Source organism: Stigmatopora argus, chromosome 6, assembly GCF_051989625.1.
Source record: "Stigmatopora argus isolate UIUO_Sarg chromosome 6, RoL_Sarg_1.0, whole genome shotgun sequence".
NCBI classification, from domain to species: Eukaryota; Metazoa; Chordata; class Actinopteri; order Syngnathiformes; family Syngnathidae; genus Stigmatopora; species Stigmatopora argus.
The window spans coordinates 15,458,908-15,472,113 of NC_135392.1; the positions used below are offsets into that span (position 1 = coordinate 15,458,908).

At 40.0% G+C, this 13,206-nt stretch overlaps 1 protein-coding gene across 1 annotated transcript; it reads left to right on the forward strand.

Moving 5' to 3' along the window:
• The first annotated feature begins 561 nt into the window (after window positions 1-561).
• Window positions 562-12,727, forward strand: il17rc (interleukin 17 receptor C). Its single transcript, XM_077603714.1, has 13 exons — window positions 562-3,093; window positions 5,893-6,124; window positions 7,609-7,712; window positions 7,806-7,932; window positions 8,031-8,072; window positions 8,157-8,263; window positions 8,350-8,406; window positions 9,100-9,154; window positions 10,164-10,387; window positions 10,490-10,543; window positions 10,627-10,678; window positions 10,764-10,844; window positions 11,009-12,727. Exons 1-13 carry the CDS (start codon window positions 2,995-2,997, stop codon window positions 11,656-11,658), a joined length of 1,884 nt encoding a protein of 627 aa, XP_077459840.1. The 5' UTR covers window positions 562-2,994; the 3' UTR covers window positions 11,659-12,727.
• Window positions 12,728-13,206: the final 479 nt, after the last annotated feature.

Below are 13,206 nucleotides of genomic sequence, written 5' to 3' on the forward strand. Positions count from 1 at the left end.
GTTATATTTATCCTTTTCATTACCTAAACAAACAATTTGAGAATTGCAAAGAGTGGAATTGAACTCATTCCTGATTTGAACTTGAGTCCACCTGAAGTTCTGACCCATTGTCTTTGCCACTGGACCACAGTGACTTCTGAAATGATGTGATTGGAAGTTATATCTATCCTTTTCATTACCTCAATAAACAATTTGAGAATTGCAAAGAGTGGAATTCAACTCACTCCTGATTTGAACTTGAGCCCACCTGAAGTTCTGACCCATTGTCTTTGCCACTGGACCACAGTGACTTCTGAAATGATGTGATTGGAAGTTATATCTATCCTGTTCATTACCTCAATAAACAATTTGAGAATTGCAAAGAGTGGAATTGAACTCATTCCTGATTTGAACTAGAGTCCACCTGAAGTTCGGACCCATTGTCTTTGCCACTGGACCACAGTGACTTCTGAAATGATGTGATTGGAAGTTATATCTATCCTTTTCATTACCTCAATAAACAATTTGAGAATTGCAAAGAGTGGAATTGAACTCACTCCTGATTTGAACTTGAGTCCACCAGAAGTTCTGACCGTTTGTCTTTGCAACTGGACCACAGTGACTTCTGAAATGAAGTGATTGGAAGTTATATTTATTCTTTTCATTACCTCAAACAATTTGTGAATTGCAAAGAGTGGAATTGAACTCACTCCTGATTCCCACCTCAAGTTCTGAACCAATATTTTTGCCACTGGACCACAGCAATAACTAGGAGAAGAATCAGAAGTCAGATTTATTCTCCGACTCTCTTAGCCTTACTATACTATGTCGATTTTTTAAAGAAAAAAGCCTTACTATATACAGACGCTCCCCTACTTCCGAACATTCAACTTACGAACAACGGTACATACGAACATGTCTGCAAATTGCGTTTAAGTCCAAAAAATGTTCGCAAGTCCAATTTTGTATTTCGCGCCTTTTTCGGAGTAGTACTTCTTTCCGCCGCTAATACCGACGCCTGGCGCTGTGAGAGCTCAGCTCACCCACCATCTACCTTCTTCTTCGATGCAATGCGAAAGTGCGTGAATGTATCTCCAGTGTGCAAATAACCTTATTCCATTTGTATCATTAAATATCTCATGCATCCAATATTGAATATGGTTGGTAAAAAGCTAAAGGCTTCTATTGAGGGAGTTGCAAGGAAGAGGCAAACCATTTCATTTGAAACGAGTGGCAATAATAACGAAGCTTAATGCGCGTGAGAGTGGTGAGCGTTTCACGGGCATTGAATCGTTCGACCGTCAGTACCATTTATAAACAGAAAGATCGAGCAGCAGGACCCAAATATTGAACGTTGCACAAAGTTTGCAAATCAATTGAATGATGCCATACAGTGCTACCGCATCATTTATGATGAAAAAAAGAAGAAAACTGTGCAATCGTCATTAGGTCACTTCTTTTGGCCAGTTTCTAATACATAAATCTCTCTCTCTCTCTCTCTACAGTACTGTACATTTTCTCTCCATTTTATTAAATGTTTTTTTTTCAGTACAAACCAATGCGTGTTACTTATACAAGCCTTAAACATACAAATGCACTTATATAAACCTTCAATATACTTATATCGGCCTTAAACATAAATTATAATACAAAATATAGCACTGAATCAACTTACAAACAAATTCAACTTATGAACAATCGCTCGCAACCAATTGCGTTCGTAAGTAGGGGAGCGTCTGTATATACATACACATACACACATACATTATGCATTCAATACGTGTACTGTTTATTCCTTACACCTCCACTAATGGCACTTGTGTGGGTGTGAGTTATCCACACAGGTTCTTGCTATTAAAAAATCAACAACAGACAAGTTGGTGTGTTTTCATTCAAAATTTGAATGTATCATAATAAAAAAAAAACAAGCTAATTGAGCAAAGCCTTGTATACTATTCATTTGGAACCAGGATGGATCAAATTCAAACTATCAAATCCTTTTGAGGCGAGTATGGGGGAACATATTTCTTTCTTTCTTTTTTATTATTTATTTAACACCTTAAACAGAAAATACAATTTACACTTTGCTGTGTATGTACAAGCACCACACAGACAGCCGAATCAAATAACACTAATGTGAGAATACCTTAGATTTAGCTTAGCTCAAGGGCATCAAAATGGTAGTATGGACGCACGTAGCATTGCGCCAACAACTGTCTTATTTGGTTTCTTTTTATATTCATGTCTGCAAGCAACTTGGTTTGTAACCTCACATAAATCCACCATGATGTGCACCAACCATTCATATTTTACAACCGTTTGGCTGACTCATAAAAGAGGTGGCTGAAAGATGATCAACTAGTTTGTCAACATTACCGGTCATGACTCGAGTGTGATTGCCTAATCTGGACTAATAACTTGTTGCCAAGATATAAGCAAGGTGCGGCTCAAAGTGGACTTTGACCAACTTTATGCTATTCTTAAGAAAAAGGCAAAACGGTTCCATCTGATGTTGTTTTATTTGCCCTTTGAGTAATCCAACCAACATACCAAGCACTCCTTGGACCATCTTGCGTGACATAGTTCTCAAATGCATACTGGTAGTTAACTCAAACATAATTTACATTCTGTATATTATTTAATGGTGTGTTAGTATTGCATACACGTAAAACTATTGCAGTGTCCATGCTTTTTTGCACTAATTTAACTATTTGAAGTGCTTAAACTACTAGAGTAGAGCTTCAAGAAGTTGTTGGTTTACTGTGCCTTTCTTTTAATTTGTTTTTTACTGACGCAATTAACAGAAACCAAATTCCTCACCCGACGCTCTTGTTTGTCCCTTTCCCCCAGATTGAAGTTGAAGGTAAGTGACATTGTTTTGATTCCATGGCAGCTTGCTTTTCAACTCCCGTCATTCAGTCCGGAAAAAAAAAGCAAGACTCGTTCAACAATGTGACACTCCCAACATGCGAAGCATGACATTTGGTCGACACTTCATGCGTACTCTTGGGCAAAATGTTTCCTTTTCATTGGCTTTATTGTTTTTTCCTGGCTTTTCATAAACCGGCCTGTGGTTGGGCAAGAGATAACGACTCAGATATCACATGTTCACAGGTAAGGGAGTATTTTCTTCCGCTTTTCAATTTTTAGACAACAAATATGTTACAGTCGCTGTCGAACACAGTGTATTAGAAATATTGTAATTTACTAAATATATATAAATGTGTATTGTATGCAACTCTGCTATGTCATGGATTCATTAAAATGATTGTATATTATGTTGTTTAATCTGTTTCAAGGTGGTCATTAAACAAATTTCAGTGATACCCACTGATCACGTGAGAGGGCTATTTTTTTAACTGTGGGTTTGACTCCAGTTCATTGCCTTCTGGCCTGCGTTAAACCATGACTAAATAAAAAAAATGGGTCTATTGTAGCTGCCTCATGGTATAGAGGAAGGGTGTCAGACTCGGGTTGGTTCGCGGGCCGCATTAACGTCAACTCGATTTCATGTGGGCCGGACCATTTTAGATATAATATTTAGATTTTTTTTTTTTACAAATGGATTAAAAGAACTGGATTAAAAGCCCTGAATATTCAGTTTTTATAGATCAAAAACAATGTTTATTTTAGCTTTTTTTAAATATATTTTTAGATTTTACAAAATGATTTTTGAACTAAAAACACAGAAAAAATTGATAAAAAATTACACTGAGATCAAGGGTTCAAAACCCTGGCCTACCTGTTTTGAGTTTGCATATTCCTTGGTGTCTGCGTTGGTTTTCTTTGGGTACTTCGGTGTCCTCCCACATTGACAAACATACATGGAACACTTCAAATAGTTCATAGGTATGAGTTTGTGCATGAATGGTTGTTTGTCTAATTGTACCTTGCGATTGGCTAGCAACCAATTCATGGTGCAACCCGCCTACTGCACTGTAATTAGCTGGGATAGGTTACAGCACCGCTGCCAACATAATAATAATTGGACATAGGCTTTGTCATCATCATTGACTCGACAAAAAGCCTAATTGTCATCATACCCAGAAACTGCGTATGACGAAATTGGTAGTGCTTCTCCATAAGGTGCGTTTTCCCGGCAAAAGACCCAAATAAGTGATAATTTCGGACTCGTAATTTGGCATTCTGCCGTGATGGATACATCGCATCACCCCCCGAGCGGATCACTTACCTCTCACTGTCTTTCACTTACCTTCAGTCAGCCAGTAGGATGCAGATCACCGCCCAACGTATAGTATTCATATTACCTCACCCCGAAGTTATTACGCAGAAAGGATTGTATGTCGTGTTACCGCAAGTTTAGAGTCCTGATGGATGTGGGAAAAAAAGTGTCCTTAAGCCTATTTGTCCGTACTTTGTGGGACCTATAGCGTCTGCCAGAGGGCAGCAGCTGGAACAGATTGTGACCAGGGAGGTATTGGTCCCCGATGATGTTCCTGGCTCTGCTGAGGTATCGAGGGCTGGCAATGTCTTCCAGTGAGGGCGGAGAGCAGCCGATGATCTTCTGGGCAGTGTTAATCACTTTCATGAGGATAAAGGGCCTGGAAAAATGGAGAAATAAATGTATTGTGGATTCTGGACAGGAATTCCCAAAACAAATGGAGGATCACTGTACACTGATATAGGGGATTTTGTCTCAATTAACACAGCAAAATATGATAATTTCTTATGGCACACCTGTCTGTTGTTTTTATGTACTCTAAATACAGAACTAAGGAAATACAGTACTATGAAGTGAGTATTTGCCCCCTTTTGATTTCTGTGTTTTTTGCCTGTTTATCACACACAAAGGTTTCAGATCGTCAAACCAATTTTATTATGACACAGAGACAACCCAAGGAAATAGAAAATGCAGTTTCTAAATGATGGATTCACTTACCAAGGCTGAAAAAATTATGAACTTGTCTGGCCCTTTGTGAAAAAATAATTGTCCCCTCTACCTAATAGTGGGTTGTGGCAGGAATAATTGAAATCAAGCATTTACAATAATTTGTGGTGAGTCTTTCACAATGCTTTGGAGGAATTTTGGCCCACTCTTGTGTTCAGAATTGTTTCAAATTGGCAATATTAGAGGGTTTTCTAGCATGAAAGGCCTGTTTCAGATCCCACCAGAGCATTTCAAAATGATTTATATCCAGACTTTGACTTGGCCACTCCAAAACCTTAACTTTGTTTTTTTAGCCATTCAGAGGTGGACCTGCTGGTGTGCTTTGGATTGTTGTCATGCTGCACGCTCCAAGAGCACTGGAGTTTGAGCGCACAAACTGAGAGCCAGACAATCTCCTTCAAAATTTGCTGCTAGACAGCAGAATTTATTCTTCCATAAATTCCAGCAAGTCGTCCTGGTCCTTAGGCAGCAAAGCAGCCCCAGACTATCACACTACCACCACCATGCTTTACTGTTGGTATAGTGTTCTTTTAATGGAATTCTGTGCCATTTTTCACCAAATGTAACGGGCCGTACTCCATGCAATAATTTCAAGTTTTGACTCATCAGTCCACAGATTGCTCTTCCAAGTGTGGAGGATCAAGATGTTTTTTGGCCGAACGTAAGATGAGCCGTTATATTCTTTTTGGATAGCAATGCTTTTCGGCTTGGAACTTATAGTAGAGCCATGAACATTGACATTAACTGAGGCCAGCGAGGCCTGCAGTTTTTGACCTCCTGGATGAGTCGTCATCGCACGCTTGGAGTAATTTTAGCTGGCCGACCACTCCAGGGAACGTTTGCCACTGTTACCAGTTCTCTCCATTTGTGGACACACGAAAATTGATTAGATGGTCAGAAAACTGTGTGATAAATATGCAAAAAACACAGAATTCCGGAAGGGGGCAAAATATTTTTTCACGGCATATTATTTCCAGCCTATCCTTACCAGTTCATCCATCTAGGGTCTCTCTGAGTGCACGGTGGAGGCTGTGATGCCGCTTGGCATCTTGGAGAGTGCTGCTGTAGACATTGGGATGCTGGCAGTCAAAGTGGAACTCTGCTGCAACGACAACTTGCCTTGCACATTGTGTTTGTTAATCGATGCCCAACTCACTGTACATGAGGCTGAGGACAAACCTCTTCATTTAGGCCTGGGAAAAAAGGAGGATAGAGGTGAGGCAACAACTTTAACAGGTGGGAATAGTATTAACATTTTTGTATTTTTTGTGTCTGACTTTTCCAGATAATACTGCATCATTAAAAGTTTGTAAGGTGGCAGCAAAAACAATGAAAAATATTTACAAATGATGGAAGAACACATTGAGTGTGCTCACAGTATATATATTCATTGTGAAGAAATATTATTGCATTATTATTACGTTTCAATTAAAGGAGCCATAAGTAAGATCGGTGGCGAAAAAAATGGTACTGCAAACAGGATCAAAATCTTTAAAGCACACCATTCCTTGCTCTTTGCTTCGCCAAATAAGTGCTTCCAATGGAAAATCAATCTGAATTATTTACAATCTGAGTTTTCTCCGGGTGCTTCATTTTCCTCCCACATCCCAAAAACATGCTTTGTAGGCTGGTTGAAGACTCAAAATTCCCCAAGGTACGAGTGTGAGTGTGAATGGTTGCCCGTCTCCTTGTGCCCTGCGATTGGCTGGCCACTGCTTCAGGGTGTTGCCCAAAGTTAGCTGGGTTGGGCTCCAGCACCCTCTGTGACCCTTGTGAGGATTAACGGTTTAGAAAATCAATGAATGAATTGAAGTGCATTTCTTACTTATGAGCCATTTAAGGCAACACAGTGACAAGACACTTCAAAGGAAAAACACTACGTTTTTCCCGTATCGCTTTAATTCTCTGCCGCCAGGTAGTCAAAGCGAACAGACAGCATAAGGAGAAAAATGTCCCCTTAATTGAAGCAAAAAGTGTGGGAATGACTATTTTAGTCTTAAATTTCATTTAATCATGACATTACTTTGTAATAAAGTACAATATTGCAAAGTGCATTTTTGCTATAACAAACTTAGTAGGCCTAGTTGGATAAACTACTGTTTTATTTGTTCTTATGTGAGCAAATTCCTGATATATTATTTAACTATGAAAGTATTTTTCAAACACACTGTTATTGATTTATGCCTAAACTCCAGATCACAGATTCTAGGCCTAATAGTCTATCTATCCCTCTACTACTTTGCACAGATCAGACATGGTATTATTAGATTATTTAAAACATAAATTCCTGCGATTGGCTGCCCATCAATTGAGTATGTCCCCCGCCTGGTGCCCATACTTGGCTGGGATAGGCTCCAGCACCCCAGTGACCCTTGTGAGGATAAGCGGTTCAGAAAATGAATAAAACATTAGTTGTTGTTTTTAACCTTTTTCGACTGGTTATAATAAACAGAAATGGTCCTATTGTTCTCCCTGGGGCTTGCATGGATTTTCTCCGGGTACGTCCCACATAAGTAGGCTGGTTGAACATGTGTGAGCATGAATGGTTGTCTTATGCCCTCTGATTGGCTGGCCACCAATTAAGGGTGTCCCCTGCCTGGTGTCCATAGTTTGCTGGGATAGGCTCCAGCACCCCCAACCCTTGTGAGGATAAGCGGTTTGCAAAATGAATAAATTAATGAATGGTTCTTCTATAGTTTTAAACTGTGTTGTCTTTGCAGCGGCTTTTGTGACATTATGTTACAAAACACCGCCAACTTTTCCTGCATGCAAGAGAGTTGACTTCACACTAAATCCTGAAGTATATATGCAAAAAGTGGCAAAGGTAAATTATGACTACTAAATTCTTTCTTTTGAATGGAATGGAATGCTGACTAATGAATGCTAATTTGTGTTTTAATCATTCATAATTGTGCAGGTATCCTTGGTGATTAAAAATCCAGTTGGGGTTTCCTTTGGTAGTAGTGTTATTGTATATGCTTATCCTTCGAAAGGAAAGGTGCAGCAACTCATTAAAGAAGTTGTGGCTCCTTCGCTTAATGAAGGTAGAACATAATAATAATTATATGGAATATAATACTCTGAACAGTAATGGCCTCAGTAGCTTTATAAAATGAATACAACTTTTCACATCTGTCCTCAGTGTGTGCCCAACACCTAACGAAACCCATTAACGACTGTTACGGTGAGTGAGCATACATATGATGTTCTACTTTACACTATTTAATGTTCATTACAATGAAACTAAGAAATGAACTCTTCCTTCTAGTGCCCACAGTCGACACTGTGATTAACATGGAAATGAATCAAGTGGAGCTGCAGTATGCTGGAAGAAGAAAAGTATGTATCCAGTATGAGGAGGATGGAAGATGTCAGGTCTGTGTTGGAAGATATAACGTATCAATTTGTTTATTTTCTATGGAGTTTGTTGATTTCTGGTGTTATGTTATTTTTCCCTTTAGAGGTGGGAGAGTAAAACCATCCCATTGTACTCTGTGACCCCTTGCTTGTGTATTCAGGTGCTTTCTTTCATTCAAATATAAAGCGCATGAATGTTAAAGGAGCCATGTGTAGGAACTGCACTTCAGTTATTCAATAGTTGACCCTAATATTTCAATAGGCATAGGGAAAAACAAACAACAACTGACTTCTCTGATTTAAACACTACATTGGTATGAAAATGCAGCATAATCTTATCAGGCAACACAAAGAGTTTTGTGTGCTTCAATATTTTTTCATCCCTGTTGCAGAAAAGTTTTTGGTCACCAATCTTACATAATGCTCATTTAGGAAAGTCGTATTGAAGAAATGCACCACAATTATTCAAAGAATGTACCTTATATTCCAATAGACATTTAAGAAACATCTTTTTTATAATCCTTTTAATGCAGGTTTTCCCATGTTAAAACCCAATTGTCAGCCGGTATTGTTAGTGTTTTGATTCTATATCTACTATGATGGCTGTCCCGCCATCCACCAATCACTAAACCTTACTACAAGAACAGTTGGGTGTCTACAGTCTACATTCAGGTTGCCAGAGCTTGGTAAGCTACTTAAACTAAGCCTGCTATAACAAACAGTCTGAATTAAAACAATTACTCTATTTCTAAATGAAATACAATACAATCTTTGGGCACCAATCTTACATATGGCTCCTTCGTATTAATCCGTACCAATTTAGAGTTGATGTGTAATAAAACATTTGTTGGCAGGTTTGGGACAATGACAAGCCGATACGCTCTCAGAATTGCCCCTTCGAAAATTTAGGTAAGTAAGAATCAGCTGCATCTAGGTCAAAAATGAAAACTGTGAAACTAAGAACACTGTGGAAATAAAAACATACCAACTAAAATAACTCAAATGCAAAAAGAAGTACGAGAATAACGTGCAAAATTTTGTACCAAAAAACAAAGTTCGGTTGCGCGTTATACACGAATCCCGGTGAAACACTGTCCTCTGCCGGAAAAAGAGTTCCCTACGCAGCCGTTATGTATAATGGGAGACGTAAGACCTGTCTTTGTCCGTCAGATGGCGACAATCTACCTTCTTTTACAAAAGTCAGCCCTCTCCAAATAGCTTTTGGCAAGTTTATAGGGATGTAAAAATAAAAAAAGTTGCTCCAGGGAAACGAGTCGCTATCCTTGCTCAAGAAGAATGGAATCAATTGTTTGGTCAATCTGATGATGATCAATCGGACTTTGAAAATTTTTAAATATTATGATGAATTAGATTTTAAGGATTTAAAATTGTAAATTCCATTTGAGAATTGTGTTCATATTGGTAAGAGTGTGTTTCACCAGGTTTCTGTTTTATAGGTTGTGAATAAATGTTTTGTTATGGCGACATGTGTTCAGCATTTGCCAGTTACCAGTTCTGTTGCAATTCTTGGTGTGAGCTGAGAAAGACAAAAAAAAATGTATACCAAATTGTAGTCACAAATTGTGTTATACACGGGTGCGCGTTATACTTGAATAATTACGGTAAACATATAGTATATTATTTGTGTATGATAATGTATGGTATAGCATGTTGTGGTGTGGACTGCTGTAGTATAGTTTGGCATGGCATAGTGTACTATAGTATAGTATAACGTGGCGTGCCGTAGCATAGAGTTGTGGTTGTTTATATTAATTAATTATTATTAAATGTTAATTATTTTAAAGTCATGTAAATGTAGCCTTTAATGTTCTTATATTCCAATAACATACTTTAAGGCTCAAAAGTTGTGAATTTGAGCTCTATGGCTTATGCTTCTGGTGTATTATATTCCCATTAGTTTTCCTTCAAAAGAATATAATGGAGAACCTGAGTGTTTCCGTGCGCCACGGTCAAATGAACGACGATGGCCAAATGCTCCTCTGGAACCTCTCGGCACCTTGCAAACTGGAAGGGGAGGTGTGGCCCTGTCGGAGGACTTCCAATCATGACTGCACTGAGATTGAGGGATTTCGACAACAGCTGCAGAATAGAACATGGGAACAAAAGAGTAATTTGCGATGGGTACAAAATTGCATATTTGTAATAAAAAATAGTCCCAGAAAACACTTCAGTTGTAGGCCATGAATCTCAAATAATTTAGATGAAAATCAATGTTCCCTCTAGGTCAAAATGGGCGTTTTTGAAGACATCAATCTGCAACTGTCTCCATGTTTGATGGTATAGAACATTCTCAAACAATCTCAAACTTTCTCAAAGCGAAGAATGTTTTTTAAGTCATTGCATATTTTTTTTTAACACAGTTAAATTTAAGAAGCGGAGGCCGTCACCTTGGACCAATTTGTTGTCAAGACAGTAGGTTTAGCAATCTTGTAAAATATTGACTATAGCAAATTGACTAAATGAATGATGTTTTTTTTCTTTTGGTTCGGCATTGCAGCAGAGAAATGGCACTGGACTTTGCTAATTGTGGCTGTTTTGCTGGTCATCGCCTTGACAGCAATGATATATTGTGTCCTACGTGGCATGGTCACAAGTAGGTTTTTCCCCTCCTTTTGCAATTTCAGGCATATTACATGATACCTGCAAAAATACCAACTGTGCTTGAATTTTAATTTACAGAATTGGCATGCTGTTCTTTCCAAAAAGGTGAAAAAAAGTGTAAGATTTCATATTTGCTTTGAGATTTAAAAAAGAAAATCCAGACTGACTTTCTTTTTTTTGAAGTGGTCTGTAAAGGTCACGTGGTGCTCCTCAGTCCTCCAGACGGTGAAGATGGCGTTTCCGAAGTTTCTAGCCTGGGCTCCCTGCTCATCAGCCACGGATTCAGTGTTTCTGTGGACCAGTGGAGCAGGACGGAACAATGCAACCTGGGGCCCCTGCCGTGGCTTCACTCCCAGCTACTACAGGTGAAAAACCTGGGTGGCCGTGCAGTGCTGGTCTTGACACGCAGGGCCATGGGACTGGTGTATGAGTGGAGCCGGCAGCAACTCCTAACGGGAAGAGTTGACAGGAGCGTGCCTCCGTCTCCGTACTCGGATGTGTTCGTGGCCTCGTTGAACCTCATCCTCTGGGACAAGCAGCAGGGCAGGATTGGAGAACGTTTTCTTCTGGTCATGTTCGACCATGACAGTGTGGAGCCTTCTTGTAGTTTTCCTGAGCTATTTCATGGCCTTCATTTGTTCCAACTTCCCTCCCAGATGAAAACTCTCTTAAGTGAGCTAGCGGCGGGAGGAAAAGGGAAGGGCCAGGTTGGAAGGATGAAAGCTGGATGGAAATTGAAGACTGAAGATACACGCAGCCAGGAAACAAAACAAATCATGCTAGATGCCTGATTAATATTTTACCAATATTACTGGTGCTGATTGTTAACTCTACACTCCCATAGTTTGACAGTAAATAATATGGGAGAGTTCAGAAAAAGGGACGGCCCGGTGGAGCGAGTGGTTAGCACGTTGGCCTCACAGCTCTGGGGTCTTGGGTTCAAATCCAGGTCACGTCCATCTGTGTGGAGTTTGCATGTTTTCCCCAGACCTGCGTCGGTTTTCTCCGGGTACTCCGGTTTCCTCCCACATTCCAAAGACATGCATTGTAGGCTGATGGACACTCTAAATTGCCCCTAGGTATGAGTGTGAGCATGAATGGTTCTTTGTCTCCTTGTGCCCTGTGGTTGGCTGGCTACCAATTCAGGGTGTCCCCCGCCTCTGGGCTGGAGTCAGCTGGGATAGGCTCCAGCACCCCCCAGGTTCCTATTGAGGATAAAGCCGTTCAGAAAATGTGATGGGAGATGAGAGGATATGAGTTCAGAGAAAGCAGCAGTGGACGATGCAATTTATGACAAGACTTACCTCGCTGCACAATTTCAATGCAAAAACAGTGTCAACTCCCTGTCCACCATATATAATGTAAATAAAAATAATGGAAAAAAAAAACTAGAAGTAAAACATATGGTGAAATATTGGCAGCTGTGGTGTTTTAGCATAGTGAGTAAACATCTTGTGGTCAGAAAGCGCATCCAGTGTGAAACCTCTCGCGTGTCATATCTACCATGTCTGTTTTGAATCAAACTACAGCAACAGGAGTAAGACAATTACACAATATTTTCATTCTATTCAGTCCTTGACTGTCTCTCCATCTGATGTCAGACAAATTTTGTCACAACTGTTGAACTAGTGATTTAAAAATCAGCCTCACAATCACAGTCATAGATCTTTAACTTAGCCCTACTGTAATGAGCCACCCTCGAGCTCATCAAGGTGCTGTCAAGACAGAATATTCTATCCATAGATCCTGAATAGGTCTGCATGAAGGTGGAACAGTGGATTTGAGATTAGGAATGGCAAATTATTTTTAACGGTAGGTTTCAATTCAAGAACAGTATCATTTTCACACTGGGCAATTTAACAATTTCATCGAAGGAGGAAAGCGTGACCGGACGTTTGGTCGACCGGACGTTTGGTCGACCGGACGTTTGGTCGACCGGACGTTTGGTCGACCGGACGTTTGGTCGACCGGACGTTTGGTCGACCGGACGTTTGGTCGACCGGACGTTTGGTCGACCGGACGTTTGGTCGACCGGACGTTTGGTCGACCGGACGTTTGGTCGACCGGACGTTTGGTCGACCGGACGTTTGGTCGACCGGACGTTTGGTCGACCGGACGTTTGGTCGACCGGACGTTTGGTCGACCGGACGTTTGGTCGACCGGACGTTTGGTCGACCGGACGTTTGGTCGACCGGACGTTTGGTCGCCGGATTCGCTCGCTGTCAAATTATGACAGAGTTTACTGTTGATATTTTGATATTAGATATTTAGATATTAAACTCACTCTCATGATTATAATTTTGAGAGCTGGTTTCAACAGTAACAACCCGGCGACCAAA

Excerpts from the sequence above, each read along its gene's own strand:
- il17rc (XM_077603714.1), top strand. The coding sequence starts at position 2,995 with ATGTTTCCTTTTCATTGGCTTTATTGTTTTTTCCTGGCTTTTCATAAA. Across the intron at positions 8,407-9,099 it reads CCCCTTGCTTGTGTATTCAG|GTTTGGGACAATGACAAGCC; the intron begins GTGCTTTCTTTC and ends ATTTGTTGGCAG. Across the intron at positions 10,679-10,763 it reads ACCAATTTGTTGTCAAGACA|CAGAGAAATGGCACTGGACT; the intron begins GTAGGTTTAGCA and ends TCGGCATTGCAG.